General features: G+C 42.2%; 1 protein-coding gene across 1 annotated transcript in view; it reads left to right on the top strand.

Annotated features, from left to right (window-relative positions):
* The window catches only part of cadps2 (calcium dependent secretion activator 2), a 125744-nt gene that overhangs the window by 17695 nt on the left and 84975 nt on the right, over nt 1–23074 (top strand). The window contains exons 7-10 of the mRNA XM_088995605.1: nt 1434–1545; nt 1617–1756; nt 15516–15691; nt 16305–16499. Of these exons, the coding sequence (XP_088851731.1) occupies nt 1434–1545; nt 1617–1756; nt 15516–15691; nt 16305–16499 (623 nt within the window). The remainder of the gene's footprint in view (nt 1–1433; nt 1546–1616; nt 1757–15515; nt 15692–16304; nt 16500–23074) is intronic.

Here is a 23074-nt window from a genome sequence, read left to right as displayed (position 1 = left end):
GTTCTTGGAAGTGAACGACTGGAGCCGACTCCTAATAGGGAGCCATAATAATAATAATACTAATCACAATAACAATAATAACAACAACAACATCAACAACAATAATAATATATTTCATTTATAAGCGCCTTTCAAAACTCTCAACGTCACTTTACAGTCACGTGATACGTTTTGCTGTGGGTGAGCAGCGGTAGCCACGTTCGCCAGCATTCACTCAACCCGGAAGTAACTCAAATAGATAGAAATCTAACTGGCTAGCTAATAGATAGCTAGTGAGGTAGCTAGTGAGCCAGCTAGATAGCTGATAGCTAATAGATAGCAAATAACTAGGTAGCTAGTGTAGCTAGCTTGAAAACTAGCTGGGTAGCTATTTGGGTAAACTTAGTAGAAATACAGTATGTAAAAATTGATAGAGCGCCTCATTGTTGGTCGCAAATGTGTGCTTAGCGGAATATGAAAGAGCGAATGGATTTTTTTGGATTGGGTTTACTCTGGGTTAGCTAGATAGCTAGCCAGCCAGATGAATAGGGAGCCATATAAATAAATAAAAAATATACAACCGGCTCGACTTACGACCACCCATACTTACGACCCCGACCTCCAGACCCTATTTTTACAAATTTTATTATACGCCTGGCACCGCAATGCGCTAGCAGGACGGCAACGCGTACGACAATTTTGGCCAGCCAGCCAGCATCTCACTCTCACACAGCAATTAGCAGCTGTGTGATGGCACCAGAGGGGGGGAGTTTGCGAGTCATTTAGTCTCCGAATCGCTATTCAATATTTTGAATGGATTTCGACTTGCGACCATTTTGACTTACGACCGTTTGGTCGGAACGGAACTTGGTTGTAAGTCGGATGTTACCTGTATTAAACATTTTTTACATTGGAAATTCGTTTTTCATATAATTTACTATAATTAACTCTCTTTGAAATCAAATACAATAATAATATATTGAATTTCTAAGCGTCTTTCAAAACTCTCAATGTCACTTTACGGTCACAGGATAAGTTTTTCTGTGGGTGAGCAGCGGCAGCCACACGGGCTAGCGTTCACTCAACCCGGAATAACTCATAAACATAGAAAGCTAGCTAGCTAATAGAATGCTATATAGCTAATAGCTAGCTAGCTAACTATAGAGCTAATATGTTTCCTGACTCAAATAGCTAGCTAGTTAGCCATATTGCCAATAGCTAGCTAGATAGCTAATATGTTTCCTGACTTGACTTGAAGATTATACACGCCATTGATTGTGTGATCGATCCATCCGAATGTCAGTCACATGTTTTTTTTTTTTGGTGGCCGTGTCCCACCACATCCCGATTTTAGTTGAAGAAAATGAAAAATGAGCCCAAATGGAACTAGAAAAAAAGTTCTTGCCTCCCCTCTCCCCTCTTAAATTGATCCAGTGTGGCCGTCCGTGTCGCAGGTGGGCCACACAAGGTGACTTCTGCACCACGCACCCGCTGCCCTGCGTCAAAGTCAAACTCTTCATGGAGAACACGGGCGTCCTGGCCCTGGAGGACAAGGAGCTGGGCCGGGTGAGTCCCCCCCATCCCGTCGAGCTTTTGGGCTTCCCCCACAACCCCCTCTCATAGGGCCTCCCTTCCAGGTGGTCCTCAACCCCACCACCAATGGGCCCAAGCAGGCCGTCTTCCACCGCATGGCGGTGCCCAAGAACAGCCAGGACGCCGAGCTGAAGATCAAAATGGCCGTGCGCATGGACAAGCCGCCCAACATGAAGCACAGCGGGTGAGTTGGCAAGCGACCCTCCCTCCCCCATCCTTCAATTTAGACAAACTCCGCCCCATGAAACAAGAAAGAAATATACAGTGATACCTCGGTTTACAAACCCCTTGGCTTACGAACCTTTCGGTTTACGAACGTTACATTTATGAAAAATTTACCTTGGCATACAAACTTTTTTTCGGGATACACACAGAGCGCCACAATGAGTGATGTGTCGTTGGCAAACGAGCCTGTTCACCTGACAAGAAAATGGCAGCCGACCTCTATTCCCCGCCGCCAGTCTTCGGTTAAAGCCACGTGATTGGTCAAGAACGCAGCAGTGAGGGGAGGTTTCAAACATTAAAGAGACAGGCAGATGACAGAGAGTGATAAAATGGATAGAAAAAAGTGAAATTTGGACTCGTTTCAACTCTGATAGTTCAAGAGCGGAGTGTAGACTGCAAGGTTAAAATATCCCATCAATCAGGTTCCACAAATAACCTGCACAAGCCATCTGTAGACTTGATGCAAAAATCTATCAACCCAGCTAAACAGAACACAATTGATGAGGAACAAGGTAAAATTATCGCAGAGAAAGCACCTACAAGGGATTATTCCTCAAGATGGTGAAAGAAGAAGGCTACGTTCCTCATCAAGTGTTTAATGCTGATGAAAGCGGCCATTCCATTCCATCAAGCCATCAACGACCATCACAAAGGTCAATAAAATGACTTTATTATACTGTACAGTTTATTTCTTTAATTATAATACCATAGCACATTTATTATACGTAAAATAAGGTATATTTTTTGTCGTTTTAAGGATTAGAAAATTAGAAGGTAGAAAAAATATGTTTTATGTGGACCTGGGAACTGATTATTCTCATTTTAATTGTTTCCTATGGGAAATTAATTTTTGGGATACACACTTTTTCACCTTACACACTCTGTCTGGGAACCAATTAAGTTCGTAAGCCAAGGTATCACTGTACAGGTAACATTTGAGTTACAACCGGTGCGAGTTACGACCACAACCGCCAGACCCTTTTTTTCCCCTTTTTTAAAATTGTATGCCTGGCATCGCAACGCGCAAGCAGCCGGCAAAGCGTACTACAATTTTGGCCACCCAGCATGTCACACACTCGCACAGCAATCTACTGCGTGACTACACTCAATACATTCCAGTGACGTCCGGTGAGGTTCATGGCTGGTGAGGCACTGACGTCATCAGAGTCAGATTTACAAACATATGAACTCCACAGAGTAGCTTATTCACCATTTGATTGGCAACAGTTAACGTGTTTTGTTTATGTCATGTCAGTATTCTTTATATACTGTATACAAACTGTAGCATAGAAAAAAAGTATTAAAAAAACTTTATCGTGTTACCTTTAGTTATGAATGAAGTCCAAGTCTCTGTCTCAATGGAGATCACTGCCAGTGAAGAAAGTCATCCTTGATCAGTCCTGTTCCGACTGTATGTTTTCAGTCTTTTGAGCTGAGAATGAGCGCTCCACTGATGCTGTAGTAGCTGGAACAGTGAGCACGAGCTGGAGCAACTTTGTCGCTTCAGGAATAGTTTCAATGAGATCCTTCTTGGCCAAAAAGATGAGAAGCTGTCCAGGAGATTTACATTCATCCCTCACCTTTTTGTGAGCTATACAGTCCGGTGTTGGTCTTCCTTTAATTATTATATCCTGCTTCGATTGAAAGTCCAGTTTCGAAAATTCTTTCAATTTAGATATATAATCCACTGTTCTGAAAATAAGGCCAAGCAACACGAAAAAAATGACTGGATGGTTGCACTTAACTTGCTAACTGTTTACTGTAGCTTGCTGTCACTAATTCGATTATTCTGCAGCCGAGGAGTCGCAAGAAGAATCTCTAATTACCAGCGCTCCCTGTCATGAGGCAGGAGAACTGTGTGCCTCACCGATGCACACAGTTTTGATAAAAATAAAATAAACACTGTAGTACAGTGTTTATAATGTACAGTGACTGTACATTACAGTGACTGTACACCAACTAAACTGTAGAAATTTAGTTCATATACTATACATATAGCTTTTGAAGACTTTAATAACGATATGCAGAGGGACAGCAATGCGGTCTCACTGCAGAGCAAGCCAGCACAGTTAGCATAGTGATTGCGCAATCCTTGGTGAGGCACAGCCGGCTGCTGCCTCACCGCTCGTGTCCACTTAGTATTTGAACGGTAAATGTGAAAATTCAGCGATTTTGGAAAAAAAAAAAAAATCCAAAAATGGCGAAGTTAAATGGAAAAGAACATTAAACTACTAATCACTAAATAAATACCACTGTTTAATTTATTTTGTCATTTGATATTTCCATGATGAGAGGTGAGGCTGTGCCTCACCTGTCACCATCTCGGCAACATCTCCTGTAGTACTGTACACTGCTTTTTGCCTTCGGCGTCCGCCTGAGTCCGAGTGTGTGTGTCGGGCGACCTCTTCTGGCCGTTAGCAAGGAGCGCAGGGTAAGAATAACATTTATAAATGAACTGTACAGTAAACTATTTTGTATACATTACAGATATAGTTAAAAATCGATAATACGAAATATAAAATGAGAAAAACGACAAAAAGTGATCAAATTTATAAATGAACTGTAAACAGTTTGGTATATAAAAGAATTCAAGAGAAAATGTTGCTTTAAAAAAACAGATTGAGATCGTATACTATCCTGTCGGCCATTTTGAATGGATTTCGACTTACGACAAATGTTCCCTCTAATTTTTCATGTGTCTGAGCAGACACAAAAGCTCCCTGAGCACACTGAGGACCACTGTAAGCAACATCAGATATGTACGCTGTGGCCATACACCAGTATCACGGCGCGTATGGGCAGGGCACATTCGCGTTCTGCTCCGATTGGCTGCGTAGCGTACGTGAACTGTACGGCATTATTGACTGGACACCTGTCACTCATTGAGTTACATTGCAAAATGGTACTATATATATAGTATATATAAAAAAATCCTCGTGTCACCCACCATGGGTGGTGTCTGTCCCCCATTTTAGCTCAGGTCCTCTACCAGAGGCCAGGAAGCTTGAGGGTTCTGCGTAGTATCCGTGCTGTTCCTAGCAGTGTGCTTTTCTGGACCAAGATATCTGATGTTGTTCCCAGGATCTGTTGCAACCACTCGTCTAGTTTGGGGGTTACTGCCCCGAGTGCTCCGACCACCACAGGCACGACTGTCACCTTTACCTCCCAGGCTCTCTCCAGCTCCTCTCTGAGCCCTTGGTATTTCTCCATTTTCTCATGTTCCTTCTTTCTGATGTTTCCATCACTCGGGACCACTACATCCACGACAACGGCTTTCCTTTGCCCTTTATCTATGACCACGATATCTGGTTCCCACAAGATCTTTGCTCGGTCATTCTCTACTACTTTTGGAGGTGTTTCCCATTTTGACCTTGGGGTTTCCAGTCCATCCTCCGCACAGATGTTTCGGTAGACTATGCCAGCTACCTGGTGAAGGCGCTCCATGTAGGCTTTCCCTGCCAGCATCTTACAGCCTGCAATTATGTGTTGGATTGTCTCAGGTGCCTCTTTGCACAACATACACCTTGGGTCTTGCCTGGTGTGGTATATCCCTGCCTCGATGGCTCTGGTGTTCAGGGCCTGTTCTTGAGCAGCAAGGATGAGTGCCTCTGTGTTCTCCTTGAGGCCAGCCCTCTCTAGCCACTGATAGGACTTCTTGAGATCAGCCACTTCAGTGATGGTTCGGTGGTACATCCCGTGTAGGGGCTTTTCCTCCCATGATTGTCCCTCTTCCAGCACCTCATCCTCTGTTCCCCATTGTCTGAGACATTCTCTGAGTACATCATCCGTTGGAGCCTTCTCTTTGATGTATTCATTGAGCTTGGATGTTTCATCCTGGACAGTGGCTCTCACACTCACTAGTCCCCGGCCTCCTTCCTTACGGCTTGTGTACAGTCTCAGGGTGCTGGACTTGGGATGGAACCCTCCGTGCATGGTGAGGAGTTTTCGGGTCTTAACATCCGTGGTCTGAATCTCTTCCTTTGGCCACCTTATTATTCCTGCAGGGTATCTGATCACTGGCAGGGCATAGCTGCTTATTGCCCGGGTCTTGTTCTTGCCATTGAGCTGGCTTCTCAGGACTTGCCTCACCTGCTGGAGGTATTTGGTCGTAGCCGCTTTCCTTGTTGCGAGTTCGAGGTTGCCATTGGCCTGTGGTATACCGAGGTACTTGTAGCTGTTTTCAATGTCTAGTATTTGTTCCTTCAGGGAGTGAGACCCCTTCAGTGTGGACTACCTTGCCTCTCTTAGTCACCATCCGACTACATTTCTCCAGCCCGAATGACATCCCGATGTCACTGCTGTAGATCCTGGTTGTGTGGATCAGGGAGTCTATGTCCCTTTCGCTCTTAGCATACAGCTTTATGTCATCCATGTAGAGGAGGTGACTGATCGTAGCTCCATTTCTGAGGCGGTATCCATAGCCTGTCTTGGCGATTATCTGGCTGAGGGGGTTCAGTCCAATGCAGAACAGCAGTGGTGAGAGTTCATCACCTTGGTATATGCCACATTTGATGTGTGTGTGTGTGATGCGTGTGTGTGTGTGCGTGTATGCGTGTGTGTGTGGGTGTGTGTGTGTGTGTATATATATATATATATATATATATATATATATATATATATATATATATATATATATATATATATATATATATAAAATTTGATGTAATGCGTTTCTGTTTTATGTTGTGCGCTGCATAGATGTTTATGTGCGCTGAGTATGTGCAAGCGGTGCGCAATTGCCCATGCGCGCAGCTTAGAGGGAACATTGCTTACGACCCGGGAACGGAACCCGGTCGTAACTCTGATGTTACCTGTATTCAATTAATTCCTAATATTAGCACTTAAAGGACAACCGACGTCTTCGGACAAGTTGTGTCCGTAATTTGTAAAATGGCTTCACATTGTAGCATTCCTTCCATCACGTCAATGCATTTTGCTGTACTTGGTCTGAAAACGTCGTGTTTCACCAAAAAGAGCCAGAAAAGGGCGACCAAGCTCCATATAAGGAATTTATCAATGTGTAATAAGAAAGCATGTTCTCCGAATCTGAAGCCATTGTTTTGATTCTCGAGCAATGCAAGACGTCTTGGCGTGACGTCATGAACTGGGGCCGGGACTTTCTGAAGATGCCCAATTGGCAGCTCATTTTTTTTGCAGATTTTGGACACTTTAAGTCATTTTTATTGGTGTTTGAATAAAAATGTCATACTGCGTGTTTTGGGTATTTTAGCTGCTATAAAACGTTTTTCTGATGTCAGTTAGGAAACAAAAAAGTGATGTCGGTTTTCCTTTAATGAGTTATTTTGCCAATGACCGATGTTGTACCTTCATTGGCAAAATTATCTGAATATTTCATAGATTTATCCAAAATCGATGAGACGGTTTCTTCAGCCGTCATCTGTAAAAAAAAAAAAGTACAGATGACGGCTGAAGAAACCTTCTCATCGATGGACCACTCCTGTACGACTGAGAGCTTACACAGACGTATTTATCCAAAATGGAGATTTGGTGAAGGACTACAAAGCATCATTTGTTCATACTATTTGGTCAATGAAAAACGATTTAATTTTATGTGACGTTAAAAAAATACTCTAAAATGAAATATTATAAAAAGAAAAAGTGTTGACTAAATGTATTTAAATCAAATATATACCTGCAGAATTTTTATATTTTGTATTACAAATAAATCTCTTCCATTGAACCTAAATGAAATGACAAAAATGTATGTTAAAGGACAAATATATATAGCAATATAAAAAAATATCAAATAAATAAACAAATATTTTTCAAAAAGATTCTCTAAACTTGTCAGCACAGCATATTGACCACAAGATGGCAGCAAGAGGCTGTTTTACGTCTGTAAGCTCTCAGTCTTACATGAGTGGTCCATCGATGAAAAGGTATCTTCAGCCATCTTCAGCCGTCATCTGTACTTCTTTGAAGGTGTCAGACGTTTCGCTTCTTATCCAAGATGCTTCTTCAGCGAACTAAATTCTTACTGGTAGTATAGGCCCTATATATATATCCCTACTGTCCAGACATAGTGGTGCCGGACACTGCTATGATAGGTCCCTGCTCTCAGGTTGGGAGAAGTAGAGGACTACTCCCTGCGGCTCCACTGATTGCTCCTATTGTCCTGACTAACGACTGGCCTGATTGCCCCACGTCCTCCGGTATCACCTCATCAGCATTACTAATCCTATGTTGCCTAAACAGGCTGTACGAACAATCCAAATTGAACCAGTCTCACACCACCATATCGGTTTTGTCAAGGATTTAGCTGTTTTTTGAAAATCGCTCTCGCGAAATGTTCTTTCGCTAAGATTTTAACCTCATTGTCGTCAAATGAGTGGTTGCTAGCTTTTAGGTGCATATGTACTGCCGATTGAGGCCCACTAGTATTATCCCTGCGATGTTGATAGTCTTTTTGAGAATTTGTTCAGTCTCCCCAATGTATTGCTCTTTACAATTTTCATTCTTACAATGTATTGAATAAACTACATTACTTTGTTTTTCATTTGGCAGCCTATCTTTTGGATGCACTAATTTTTGCCTTAAAGTGTTTATCGGTTTGAAATACAGTGATACCTCAGCTCACGAACACCTTATCTTACGAACTTTTCGTCTTACGAACGTCAAATTTAGGAAAATTAAACCTTGAAATCCGCACTACTTTTCGCGATACACACCCACCACGGCTGGCGGAGTGCTCTTTGAATCTGGCGGAGTGATCTTCGGATCTTTGGCGGAAGCACACGACCGAACAGCGCTCCAGCCGGCGCTACTTTCCACGCCCCCTCTTTCTGAATTCACACGTCGATCGCCTCCGGGGAGCTTATTGCAGATAATTTTACTATTATGGGACCGAAAAAACCCCACCACGGGCTCGTGTTCAGCCGGAGAAGACACAAAAAATAAAATCACCGTCAAGGAGAAGGAGATCATTGAGAAACACGAACGAGGTGTGCGTTTGTGGCGTCACATGTGCACACCGCGGCTGACATGTGAATCTCAGCCTGACACATCTCTCACGCTGTGTGTCACTTCCCTGAGAGTAACATTCTTCATTTCCACCATGGCCACCATCCTTCGCCTAAAAGCTTTACAGTGTAAAGCTTCAGAGACTTGTTGAAATTAAATGAAATTGAAGTGTCGCGAGCGGTGGCGCCGCCCCAGCTGTCAACTCGCACGTGACAATTTCGGCGTCATTAGTCACGTGAAAGCATCGACTAAGTAACGCCTTTGTGTAAAGTTTACACAACACTGTAAAGCTTTTAGGCGAAGGATAGTGGCAATGGTGGAAATGAAGAATGTTACTCTCAGGGAAGACACTGTGAGGCTGAGATTCACATGACAGCTGCGGTGTGCACATGTGACGCCACAAACGCACACCTTGTTCGTGTTTCGCACATGTAAACTTTACACAAAGGCGTTATTTAGTCGATGCTTTCACGTGACTAATGACGCGTTTTATTCCGCGTCCGTGGAATCATCGGACTCGCGCCTTTTGCTGTAATAAAATCTCGGCCAGCACCTACGGGACTCGAAGTGGATGCAGATGACATCGAGGAGCTTGTTGCTGACCACAATGAGGTCCTCAACACAGAGGATTTGATTTGTGCAGGCTTTTATTGAGCAGTTCCATCCAGAAAAGGCTATGAGAATCATCAACATGATGAATGATAATGTGATGCCTCAGTTTCGTAAGACCTTACAAGTCATAAAGCAACAGGTGTCAATTAAGAGCCATCAACGACCATCACACATGTAAATAAAGTGACTTTATCATACTGTGCAGTGTATTTCTTTCATTACAATACAATAGCACATTTATTATACATAGAATAAGATATGTTGTGTGTAGTTGTAAGGCTTATTTAGTTGAAAAGTATATTTTATGGAAACCTGGGAACGGATTATTCCCATTTTAATGGTTTCCTATGGTTTTTTGTTGTGATACACACTTTTTGGCGTACACACTGTCTGGGAACCAATTAAGTTCGTAAGCTGAGGTCTCACTGTAAGTAGGAATTTTGTGTTGCCAACGGACTGTAGTTTTTCAGAAACTCCTGCAATGCAAGGTCCTGCTACTCCTCTCCTTTTTGTATCTTCAGAATTTTTGGTTTCATTCCCTATTCTTTCTCTCTGACATTTGTTAAACGGCCACTGAGGGTACCCACAGTTAGTGAGTGTTCTCCTGATATGTTGTGACTCCTTTTCTCTACCTTCGATGCTTGTTGGTATTACTTTAGCCCTATGCTGGAGGGTTCTGATAACTCCTAGTTTGTGTTGTAGAGGGTCGTTAGAATCGTAACGTAAGTAATGGTCAGTGTGCGTAGCCTTCCGAAAGACTTCTGTTTTTAGCGCTCTGTCCTCTTTTATAATTACTTTACAATCCAAAAAGGCTAGTTGGTTCTCTTTAATGTCCTCGTGAGTAAATTTAATGTTGATGTCTACCAAGTTGAGGTGATCCGTGAAGGATTGAATTCATCAAGAGGTTGTTTTGAAATTCCAACCAGCCTGAAAGGGACTTGAACGTCTTCTGTTGCCATGACAACTCCCAAGTTGATTGGAGTACTTGGGTCGGGGGAGGGTCTTCTTGAAATGGCAAATTTAACATTTTTTATTTATATTTACAGACATAATTGATGCAATTGTGCATGTTTTTGTTTCATAATAATAATAATAATAATAATAATAATAAAATAACAACATAACAATAATTTAAATGGTCTTGAGAGTTTTGAAAGGCGCTTATGCATGACATGTATTATTATTATTATTATTATTATTATTATTATTATGATTATTAATTCCATGTAGCGGCAGTTCCACAAATGGCACTGACATCCGTCCCAAATCAAAAACGGTGCTGGCATTTTGGTGCTGCCGAAAAGGCGCAACCGCTCAGCACATTCCCTTCTTTGATGAATGTGGTGGCCCAAAATGCTGAAAAACTATTTGTGTCTGTATCCGCACTTGTCGACGGCTGCAAACTCGGCCGCCATCTTGGACTTGTATTACATGAGGAAAATCGATCGTACATTTTGCAAACAACAGGACCACAAAAAAAAAATTCCCAAGTGAAGAAGGAGCCATTCATTTTGTCGCATTTTATCCTCCCCCTCGATCCTCCATCTGTGGGGGGCCGCTTCGCCTTCACGTTGAAACGCTCCCGTCTCAAGGTCACGCCACGGTGAATAAATTGACTTGAAAAACAAAAGAGCAAAATAAAATGCAAACTAAAAAAAATGAAAGGATCGGTGAATCTTTTCATTTTGTGAAAACGACGCAATAAAAATCGCATGCGCTCATTTCTTGACCATTTAATTCCCCAATTTTTACGATTTTATTGAGTTGGCTCCACCCCAATATTCGAATAAACATAAGTACCATTTAAAAAAAATAAACTAAACATCATTTAGAGTCTATTGAGAAAGCCCAATGAGAAGGTCCCGGATGATTTCATCAAATGGTGAAAATAAGTAAGGTTTAATATTAAAAAAATAAAATAAAAATAATAATCGTCAGGTCATTGAATACGTTCAAATAACGATTAACATAAAATTCAAATACGATGCAGCCTTCCAACTCCAGTTGAATTAAAAAAAAACGAGTTAGGCAATTGTAACACCCAAAATGTACATATTTTTTATACTAATACAGTGATACTTTGGCTTACGAACTTAATTGGTTCCCAGAAAGTGTGTGTAAGGTGAAAAGTGTGTATTCCAACCATTAATTTCCGATAGGAAATCATTAAAATGAGAATAATCCGTTCCCAGGTGCCCATAAAACCAAATTTACAACTAAATAAGCCTTAAAACTCCACACAATATACCTTATTTTATGTATACTAAATGTGCTATGGTATTGTAATTAAAGAAATAAACTGTACTGTATAATCAAGTCGTTTTATTGACTTTTGTGATGGTCGTTGATGGCTTGATGAAATGGATAGCTTTTTGCATAAAGTGTCTCAAGGAGTTTTGGGTTGTACATCTTAGAAATTGTGATATTGCAACATCAACAGATGCAGGCAGACACACTAGAAACATCATTAATAGCTGGTTCCCTTGCTTGTATGTTCTCTTCAAATTGTAAAGACGGCTAGTGCCATTGAGCGCTAGTTATTTGTGGAGCCTGATTGATGGGATATTTTAACCTTGCAGTCTACACTCTGCCTTTGAACAATAAATGCCTTTATCAATAGAGTTGAAACAAGTCCACATTATACTGTTTTCTATCCGTTTTCTCACCATTTCACTTTTGTTTTTTTGTTTCAAGCTGTCGTCTCCCTTTCGTGTGCTTTTTTTGTGCCAAGCTCTGTCGTCTCCCTTTCGTGTGCGTGCGCGTGTGTTTCTGTAACCCCTCCCCCCGCTCACTGCTGCGTGTGTCCCCTCCCTCCTCTACCACGGATCTTGACCAATCACATGCGGCTTTAACCGAAGACCGGGGACGGGGAATAGAGGGGAAAAAAGTTGGCTGCCTTTTTCAGCTCCTTGTTAGGAGCTCCAAGAACCGGCTCGTTCGTGAACGACACAGTCACTCATTGTGGCGCTCCCTGTGTTTCCCGAAAACTAGTTGGTATGCCAAGATTATATTCTCGCGAATTTAACGTTTGTAAGGCAAAAAGTTCGGTAGCTAAAGCGTTCCTAAGTCAAGGTGTCACTGTATTTAGATATTCTATTTTTTAACAGAAATAAATCTAAATCGTCATAATGTTCTGACTTTTTTTTTTTTGAGGCAGTCCTCCATTTTTCACACATTTACAATCCCAACAAGCTGTCGTTGGTGTTAACGTATTGCATCAAAATGAAGCCAGACGTGCGGAACGGATCTTTGGCTAAAAATCGAAGCTGACGCGAGCGGGAGAGAAAATCAATCAAGTGCTGAAAAAAAAAGAACGAAAGAAAGTGAAGAAAAGGCTGCAGTCAAGGCCGCAGCGCAAAAGCGGGTCAACCCTGCAGCTACTCCACACAAAATAATTTCGCCGCAAAGCCGACACACACCCCACTCTCCTTTTATGCTTATTGCACTTCGCTTCGTTCAAAGAAAAAAAAAGTTCATTCCGATCATAAACGCAGAGAAATATCTGCTGGCTATGTGTACGCCGCCATTTCAAACTGAAAACAAACCAAAAGCACCCTCGACACGCTGCCCACCACCTTTTCCAGCGCTACCGATCCATGGGCACTAAATCCAGCAGACATCTTCAAACAGCTTCTTCCCCCGTCGCCATGAACTCTCACGTCACCCAAATCCAACTGAATTCCATTTGATTTGTAATGTATTATTATTATTTATTAGTACTTTTGCTATTATGGGAGCGAAAAAGACCCCGCCACAGGCAAGTTGAGAGTAAGCCGGCGTCAACTGCCAAAAGAAGATTGTTCGTGACTTTTAAGAGGGCTGATTCTGTACTGCGGTGGGGGCGGAAACCAGATTGGAATGGTTCATAGACATCATTCTGGGAGAGGTGAGAGTGTAGCTTTTTCAAGGATTTTGGAAATAAAAGGAAGGTGAGAAATGGGGGCGAAGGTTTTTGAAGTCATTGGGATCAGATCCGGGCTTTTTAAGAATTGGTGTGACAGCCACCGTTTTGAGTGGGACAGGGACGACGATTCCTGTGGATAGCTAGGAGTGAATAATGGCTCAATTGCATTTTTTGTGTGTAGCTCTATCTCCTTGAGAGCTTTGAAAGGCGCTTGAAATAAAATGTATATGTTGGGTTAAATGTTGTTCTTCCTGGTTCAGCTCTCTATAGTCTAAATATTAAATCAGCAGGAAGCAAGGTGATATACAAATAAAGGAATATTTGTCATAAGGCAGCGAGAGGATGTTCTCCAGGGGAGAAGCTAGGCCAAGGGACAGAGAGGCAAGAGAGCTCGTCTCAGACATTTATAAACAACAGGAGTGATGTCATTTTGGAAAGGACCTATCATCTGCTAGATACAATCATGAATATTTATTATTAGACTGAAACGTGTTAGCTAGATTTGTATCCTAAGTACAAGCTGAGTACATGTATACTAATTAACACATACAAATAAGAGCCATACTAAACTACATACATATATGGATTTACTAATTCATAGCTTGCTAATTGATGAGAATAAGTAGAAATGAAATAACATAGGATGTTTTTAGCATGTGTATCAACTAGTTCTAACAGTATTCTTCTTCTTCTTGTTCTTGTTCTGGTTCTTCTTGTTCTTGTTCTTCTTCTTCTTCTTCTTCTTCTTGTTCTTGTTCTTGTTCTTGTTCTTGTTGTTCTTGTTCTTGTTCTTCTTGTTCTTCTTGTTCTTGTTCTTCTTGTTCTCGTTCTTGTTCTTGTTCTTCTTGTTCTTCTTGTTCTCGTTCTTGTTCTTGTTCTTCTTGTTCTTCTTGTTCTTCTTGTTCTTGTTCTTCTTGTTCTTGTTCTTGTTGTTCTTCTTGTTCTTGTTCTTGATCTTCTTGTTCTTGTTCTTGTTCTTCTTGTTCTTCTTGTTCTTCTTGTTCTTCTGTTTGTTGCCCTTCTGTTTCTTGTTCTTGTTCTTCTTGTTCTTCTTGTTCTTCTTGTTCTTGTTCTTCTTGTTCCTCTTGTTCTTGTTCTTCTTGTTCTTGTTCTTCTTGTTCTTGTTCTTGTTCTTCTTGTTCTTCTTCTTCTTGATGTTCTTGTTCTTCTTCTTTTTCTTATTCTTGTTCTTGTTCTTGTTCTTCTTGTTCTTCTTCTTCTTGATGTTCTTCTTCTTGATATTCTTGTTCTTGTTCTTCTTGTTCTTGTTCTGGTTCTTCTTGTTGTTCTTCTTGTTCTCGTTCTCGTTCTTGTTCTTGGTCTTGTTCTTGTTCTTGTTCTTCTTGTTCTTGTTCTTCTTGTTCTTGTTCTTCTTGTTCTTGTTCTCGTTCTCGTTCTTGTTCTTGTTGTTCTTCTTGTTCTTCTGTTTCTTGCCCTTCTGTTTCTTGTTCTTGTTCTTCTTGTTCTTGTTCTTCTTCTTTTTCTTATTCTTGTTCTTCTTCTTGTTCTTGTTCTTGTTCTTCTTGTTCTTCTTCTTCTTGATGTTCTTGTTCTTCTGTTTCTTGTTCTTGTTCTTCTTCTTGTTCTTCTTGTTCTTGTTCTTCTTCTTCTTGTTCTTCTTGTTCTTGTTCTTCTTGTTCTTGCTGTTCTTGTTCTTGTTCTTCTGTCTCTTGTTCTTCTTCTCGTTCTTCTTCTTTTTCTTCTTCTTCTTGTTCTTCTTCTTGTTCTTGTTAAGCCGAAGAGGACACAGAAGAAAAACTTCTGTTGATTTGGATTAACAAAAAGCAGCTAGCAGGGGACAGCGTGAGTGAGGGTATTATCCCTGAGAAAGCACGGCAACTTCACTCTGATATCAAGAGGCAACTCGTTCGACGACCAACACAAATGTCCAAAAAAACGACTTGATTATACAATACAGTTTATATCTTTCATTGTAATACAATAGCATATTTATTATACATCAAATTTTATGGGGACCCGGGAATGGATTATTCTCATTTTAATCGTTTCTTATGAGAAATAAATGTTTGGAAGACAAACTTTTCACCTTCCACACACTTTCTGTGAGGTATCACTGTTTTAGAATTTTTTTAGTTTCTCTCCAATGAGTTTTTCCTCGTTCCATGTTGAGGCTTTTCCTCTTTAGTGACCATCGTGAAGCACGGCGCGTCGGATGCGGGAATAAAAATGCCCCCCCACCCCTCGCTCACTTTGCTTTCAGCTATTTGTACGCGCTGGGACATCGCGTTTGGAAGCGCTGGAAAAGGAGGTACTATGTTCTGGTCCAGGTGAGCCAGTACACCTTCGCCATGTGCAGCTACCGCCAGAAGAAGCCCGAACCTCAGGAGCTGATGCAGCTGGAAGGCTACACTGTGGACTACTGCCTCCCGCAGCCCGGTAGGTTTGCCAAAATCCAGTACGGGTAACATCCATGTTACGACCGGCGCGAGTTACGACCACTCATACTTACGACCACGACCGCCAGACCCTTTTTTTCCTTTTAATTCTACGGCTGGCACCGCAACGCACAAGAAGCCGGCAATGCATACTACAATTTGGGCCAACCAACATGTCACACACCTGCACAGCAATCTACTGCGTGACTACACTCGATACAGTAGTACTAGTAGAAATATAAAATGACAAAAACAACACTGAAAGGTAAGTATAACATTTATAAATGAACTGTACAGTAAACAGTTTATTACAGGTACAGTTATACAATAATAAAAATCGATAAAATGAAATAAAAAATGACACTAAAAGTGATCAAATTTATAAATGAATTGTAAACAGTTTGGTATATATAAGATCGAAAACGTTGCTTCAAAACAACAGACATCGTATACTATCCTGTCGTGGAAACGCCACGTCAGCCATTTTGAATGGAATTCGACTTAACGACCGTTTGACTTACGACCATTTTGTTGTAACGGAACACGGTCGTAACTCGGATGTTACCTCTATTTGTCCTGCGATTGATTGATTGGTTGATTTTGTGTGTTGGCAGGGCTGCAGGGCGGCAGCATGTTCTTCAACGCGGTGCGTGAGGGTGACCTGGTTGTGTTCGCCTGCGAGGACGAGCAAGACCGAGCGCTGTGGGTGCAGGCCATGTACCGGGCAACCGGGCAGTCCTACAAGCCCTCGCCGACCCCCCACCGTAACAACGGCGGCCCCCCTGGGAAGAAGCCGGCCTCGCCCATCAGTAAGTCGCCTTTTTATTTATTTTTTTCAGGGGGGTTGTACAGTCAAAGTTGCGTTTTCGAAGGTCTCGATTCTCAACCTGATTTAATTTTCACCCAAAAATTCCGGATTTTTTATGGCTTGGTTTACAACCGAAACCTAACCGAGTGCACCTGAATGCACCACTGGACTCCCCTCCCCGACCGACGCATTATCCTCATTGACTGCCAGATGATGTGCAAAAATGTGTCCACTCCAGTGCCAGGATTTTTGTCATTGTCACTCAAATTCTAGGACCCACAGAATATTAAGTTTTAGGAAGACATAAACATTCAATGCAGCACCTTAGACTCTCTTCTTTCATCAGAAAAAAAAGTCTTAATTCCTAAAGGATATGGGTTTGGAGTTTTCTGAGCTGAAATGGGGGCAGATGTCCAAAATACAATACAATATCCGTAAAGTCTCCGTAAATGACTATTATACAGTACAGTATATTTCTTTAATTACAATACCATAGCACATTTATTATACATGAAATAAGGTGTATTGTGTGTAGTATAAAGGCTTATTTAGTTTAAAATTGTTTTATGGGGACCTGGAAACGGATTAGTCTCATTCTAATGGTTTCCTATGTTATATGAATGTTTGGAATACACACTTTATGCCTTACACACATCCTGGGAACCAATTACAGTAAAGTCTCGTTGTATCGATATCGTTTATATTGATAATACTGCTTAAAACAATATGATTTTCATTTCCCAGCAAATTTCTAGTCTTTTTCTGTATAATTAGTTCAGTTTAGTACGATACATGGTTATTATGATAATCCGGTTACTACGGTGCTCTGTTTCATCACCTGCCGGCCATTTTACCATGTTGATATCGATACAAAAGCAGTTTAAGGTGAATCGATATTTGCTTAGGGGTTTCTATACAGTACTACCATTATCGAAATCTGTATCAGTCACGTGACTTTGTCACGTGACCAGCTTCCGTGTCTTGCGCAGTGTAGCAGACGCCATTTTCTACCATAATAAAGACGCCATACGAAGCGTTGGACTTCGGACCTGGATCAAAGAGGATGAGAACATCACAATACTGTAGTCTTCTTATACAGTTGTTTGACACCAATTTCAACCATGGGGAAACGTACGAATTGTGATATGTGAACAACGTACAAGGCAATCGTGGCTGTGGGGGACAATCCAACAAGCAACTCCTTCATCCTGAAATAGTTTGACATGCCGCAGAATACTTCAACGTAAATAATGTAAACGTTGCACTTTTCGTTTTCCATACATGTATTTAATTGTGTTGTATTCAGATATCTTTATCGCTTGCAATAATCGCTGTTTTTCATGTTTGTACATGCTGAAATTCGTGGTTTTTCTCGTGTGAACAATGTCAACAATGTCGAGTGATACTCAGAGTCACGATTGCAAGAGTGCGGTACGGCACAGGATCAGACATATCGATAGTACGGTTATATCGACATTTTTTTTGACCCAAGAATATCGATATAACGAGACTTTACTGTATATACAGTACAGGTAACATCCGACTTACGACCGGCTCGACTTACGACCACCCGTACTTACGACCACGACCCTTTTTTCAAATTTGTAATTCTATGACTGGCACCGCAACGCGCTAATAGGCTGCAACGTGTACGACAATTTTGGCTAGCCAGCCAGCATCTCACAAAGTGCTAACATGGAAAAAAAAGCCAAATGCTGCCCCCTCGTGGAATGGAAAAACACGGTAGAGGTGTGACCGGCGCAAGCATGAAAAATCAAAAGCAGAACTAATTTGGGAATGCGCTCAACGTCATGCTTTTCAATTACCCATTTGGGAATGGTGCCGAATGAGTTAATTAGCTAATTCATTAAGTGGTTAATTAATTACTAAACGGTCTGATTGTCCACAGAGAGCAATATTCCTGGACAAACATCCACCCTGGATGAGTGGACGGCGGATATTTTCACCAAATTCGTTTTGCCCTGTTGCGAATGGTTGTCATTTCACTGCCAGCCAGCAGATGGCGCCATACGTCCGTTTGACACCACCTTTGAAAAAAAGAGGAAGTAGGCTCTCTTGGTGACTTTGGATGAGGCGGTGCTGGTTGTTTTCAAGTGTTCACCAAATTAAATTGCGTTGAGTGCGCATGTGCACGTAGTCGTAGCGTGACCGCCAGCTTTTGTTCCGTCTTGTCATGAAGACGTTTCAATGTCAAAGTCAGCTTTATTGTCAAATATGCTAATATGCATGACATACAGCACAGATGAAATGACTGTCCTCTCTGACCCAGCGTGCAAGGCACTTATAATGACAAACATAATAAACACAAAAACGCCAATTTTATAATAATTATAAGAATACATTTCATTTCAAGCCCCTTTCAAAACTCTCAAGGTCACTTTACAGTCACAGGAAAGGTTTTTCTGTGGGTGAGCAGCGGCAGCCACATGCGCCAGCGTTCACTCAACCTGGAAGTAACTCAAATAGATAGGAAGCTAGCTAGCTAATAGATAGCTAATACAAAGCAAATAGATAGCTAGTTAGGTATCCAGCTAGATAGCTAGTTAGCAAATAGATAGCTAGCAAGCCAGATAGAGAGCTAGCAGCTAGATAGCAAGGTCAGTTAGCTAATAGATAACTAATAGATAGCGAGCTAGAAAGGTAGTTAGCTAGCTAATTGATAGGTAGCTAGCTAATATATAGCTGATAGCTAGCTAGCCAAATGGCTAATAGATAGCATATTGATAGCAAATAAATAGCTAGTTAGGTAGCCAGCTAGATAGCAAGATTTGGTAGCTAATAGATAACTAATAGATAGCTTGCTAGAAAGGTAGCTAGCTAGCTAGATAGCTAATAGCTAGAAAGGTAGCCAGTTAGATAGCTAGCTGTTAGATAGCAAGATTAGTTAGCTAATAGATAACTAATAGATAGCTAGCTGAGAGGTAGCTAGCTAGATAGCTAATAAATAGCTAGCGAGGTAGCCAGCGAGATAGCTTGCAGCTAGATAACAAGATTAGTTAGCTAACAGATAACTAATAGATGTTTAGCTCGAGAGGTAGCGTCCGAGATAGTTAGCTAATAGATAGCTAGCGAGTTAGCCAGCTAGATATCTAGCTAGATTTCCAGATAAGGCTTACAAAATCGTCGCCGTTGAACACCATCAAGAGCCCCCGCCCCCATTTTTTTTCTGTCCTTTGTTGATTTTTGAAATTAATAATTTCCCGTTTGGTACTTAGCGGAGCTTCAAGTCGTCTTCCCCTCAGCCAAAGTTCCTAACGCGCGCGAGCGCCGTCAAAAGCTGTCTTTCAATGAACTCGGCAGAATAGTTGATTGTCACTCCAGCGTGAAAAGAAGCCGCTATTCTAACAAAGCCCAGCGAAGCGTTTGGGGGGCGACAATTGGGTCGTTCTTGAGACTTGAAACAAAGCTGAGAGACCTTTTGTGCTTCGTCAAAGTTGGCCGGCGCGGGTTGTTTTTACCGCCACGTGGATGTGAGACGGCGAGCGCTCGTAAAAAATGGCAAAAAGGCTTGTCGGAAAATGACAAACGACAAAAAAAAACAAGTTTGATTGACGCCGTTATCGCTAACGCTAATCTGCATTCACTCTGGAAATCTGAGGCCTCGGGACGACCAATCATTTGTAATCCGCCTCGTGGGTGTAAAACGGCAAGCGCTCGTACAAAATGGCAAAAAGGCTTGGCGAAAAATTATAACAGACAGAAAAAAAAAGACATTTGATTGACGGCATCATCGCTAACGCTAATCTGCATTCACGGTGGAAATTAAAGGCGTCGGAACGGCCAATCATTTCAAATAATAGTGTTTGTCCTCATAGGGGCAAGTCGCGATTTGGCTATCGATTGGCTAGCTAGCTTTCTATCGATTTAAGTTACTTCCGGCTTGAGTGAATGCTGCAGCGTGTGGCTGCCGCTGCTCACAAGGAAAAAAAACTTATCCTGTGACAAATTGACCTTGAGAGTTTTGAAAGGTGTTCATAAATTAAATTTATTATTATTATTATTATTATTATTATTATTTGCTAGCTGTTTTGCTATCTATTAGCTATCTGACTTTCTAGCTAGCTATCCACTATCTAGCCCACAGGTGTCAAAGTCAAGGCCCGCGGGCCAAATCCGGCCCACCACATCATTTTTTTCGGCCCGCGAAAGCAAATCAAACTTGTTAAATTCCATGATGATTGCTAAAATCTGAGCCAAAATGTCATATTTTTGGATGTCAACCACAATAAAAGTCATTATTCTTGACTTCAGATTTGAAAACGAGTTATTCATTAATTTGCTGTGTGCTCTATATGTAATATTTGAAGGGATTTAAACATTCTAATGGGTTCCCCAAATTCATAACGGCCCTCGAGAGGAAACCATAACTACAATGTGGCCCGCGGCAAAAAATGACTTTGACACCCCTGATCTAGCCGGATGGCTATCTAGCTAGGTATCTGTTGGCTATTGATTGACTAGCTAGCTAGGTTTAGTGAACGCTGGTGCGTGTGGCTGTCGCTGCTCACCACAGAAAAACTGATCCTGTGACTGTAAAGTGACCTTAAGAGTTTTGAAAGGCGCTTAGAAATTAAATGGATTTTTAGTATTATTATTTCTTTTTTTTTTGTTGTTAAGCCTTTTTGCCATTTTGTAATCCGCCTCGTGGGGGTAAAACGGCGAGCGCTCGTACCAAATGGCAGAAAGGCGTGTCGGAAAATGAGAAACGACAAAAAAAAATAAAGTGATTGGTCGTCCCGAGGCATCAAATTTCCACTGTTAATGCAGATTAGCGTTAGCGATGATGCTGTCAATCAAACATCAGCAGTCTTTTACGCTCGCCGCCTTGAAGTCGGCCGTCAAAGCCTCAGACGCGGCCTTTGACCCCTCCCCCCTCCATTCCCCACCCGACGACATCCGCCAGCTGCGTCTTTGCGGCCAGAAAACTTTCCGGAAGAACGACGTCCGATATCGTCCGACGAGCTGTCCGTCCTCATCTGTGTCTCGGCGCCGCTGTCGCACTCCGCTAGCGCGCTACGCTATCGCGCTCGGTGGTCTCTGGTGCCGCCGCACCTGAAGGTGAAAGGTCGCGCGTCGATAAGCTGCCGTCAGCCTCCGCCGCCGCTTGTCACATGGATGTGACCGTCGCGGTGACGACTGGCGCACGCCGCCGAAACAGAGCGACTCGGGGCCGTCACGCTTTTGCACGCGCCGTCTTTGTGACACACACTACCCCCCCCCCCCCCCCCTTTTTGATTCCCGTCTCCTGGCCTTGAGCTAGCTCGCTCGCTAATCAATAAGTTGATGCGACTTTGTCGCCTGGAGTTGCGTCCGTCCCACTTTAATTGTTCTGGGGGGCGCCTCCGAAGGCCTCTGCCGCGGCGAGTGTGGAAAGCCGCAGACAATGTGGAGCAAAAAGTCGCCATCTGGGCCAGAAACAACCCCCCCCCCCCCCCACCCCAACACGCGTGGTGGATAATAGCTGAAAGTTGCACTTGACAGGCGTCAATCGATTGCAGGGAGTGGGGGCGGGGTGGGTGTTTATCATTGGCGCCGATCCATATGTCTTGGCTCTGTTGCTTGGGCAAATCTTGACAATCGGCGAGCGTGTCGACTGACCTATATGGGAAGCGAAAAACATGGCAGCCAATTGTGGACGTCGGGTTGTCTTTTGGCTTTCTTTGGGTTTTGTTTCGTTTTTTTTGTTGTTGTTGTTGTTGTTGTCGGACAAAAGTGGCCAAAGTGGGCCAACGCGTGCGCGCCTGCCAATGCGCCGCCATCTTTTGCCTTGTCTCAGTTCAAATCAATCAAAATCAAATCAAATGTGCCCTCACAATTTCAAAAGTGGCAAATGTCTGCCGGTGGCGCAAAATACATCAATACACACACACACACTCACACACACACACACACACACACACACACACACACACACACACACACACACACGTGTGTGTGTATATTTATAAATTGATTGAAGTCTGAAGTCAAAAGAACAAAACTAAATAAATAATATGACAACACAAAGACAATATGACAACACAAATACACAGTCATTCATTCTTAAGCACTTTCTGTACCCTCTTTGTTACATGAAGCAGTTCTAGATGAAAGAGGAGATATATGTGTATATGTGTGTGTGTATATGTGAAAATGTGTATGTGTGTATATGTGTATGTATATATGTGTATGTATGTATGGATGGATGGATGGATGGATGGATGGATGGATGGAGATCTGGAGAAAGCGTACGACATGGTGCCCAGAGAAGAGCTGTGGCATTGCATGAGGAAGTCTGGAGTGACGGAAAAGTATGTCAGAGCGGTGCAAGACATGTATCATGACTGGAAGACAGTTGTGAGGTGTGCTGTCGGTGTGACTGAGGAATTCAAGGTGGAGGTGGGACTCCACCAGGGGTCAGCTCTGAGCCCCTTCTTGTTTGCTATGGTGATGGACAGGTTGACAGACGATGTTAGACAAGAATCTCCTTGGACCATGATGTTTGCAGATGACATTGTGATCTGTAGCGAGAACAGGGAACAGGTGGCGGAGAAACTAGAGGTGTGGAGATATGCC

The sequence above is a fragment of the Hippocampus bargibanti genome, linkage group LG05, assembly GCF_051943395.1.
Source record: "Hippocampus bargibanti isolate YZ-2025 linkage group LG05, ASM5194339v1, whole genome shotgun sequence".
Lineage (NCBI taxonomy): Eukaryota > Metazoa > Chordata > Actinopteri > Syngnathiformes > Syngnathidae > Hippocampus > Hippocampus bargibanti.
This window is presented reverse-complemented; position numbering and strand designations above follow the sequence as displayed.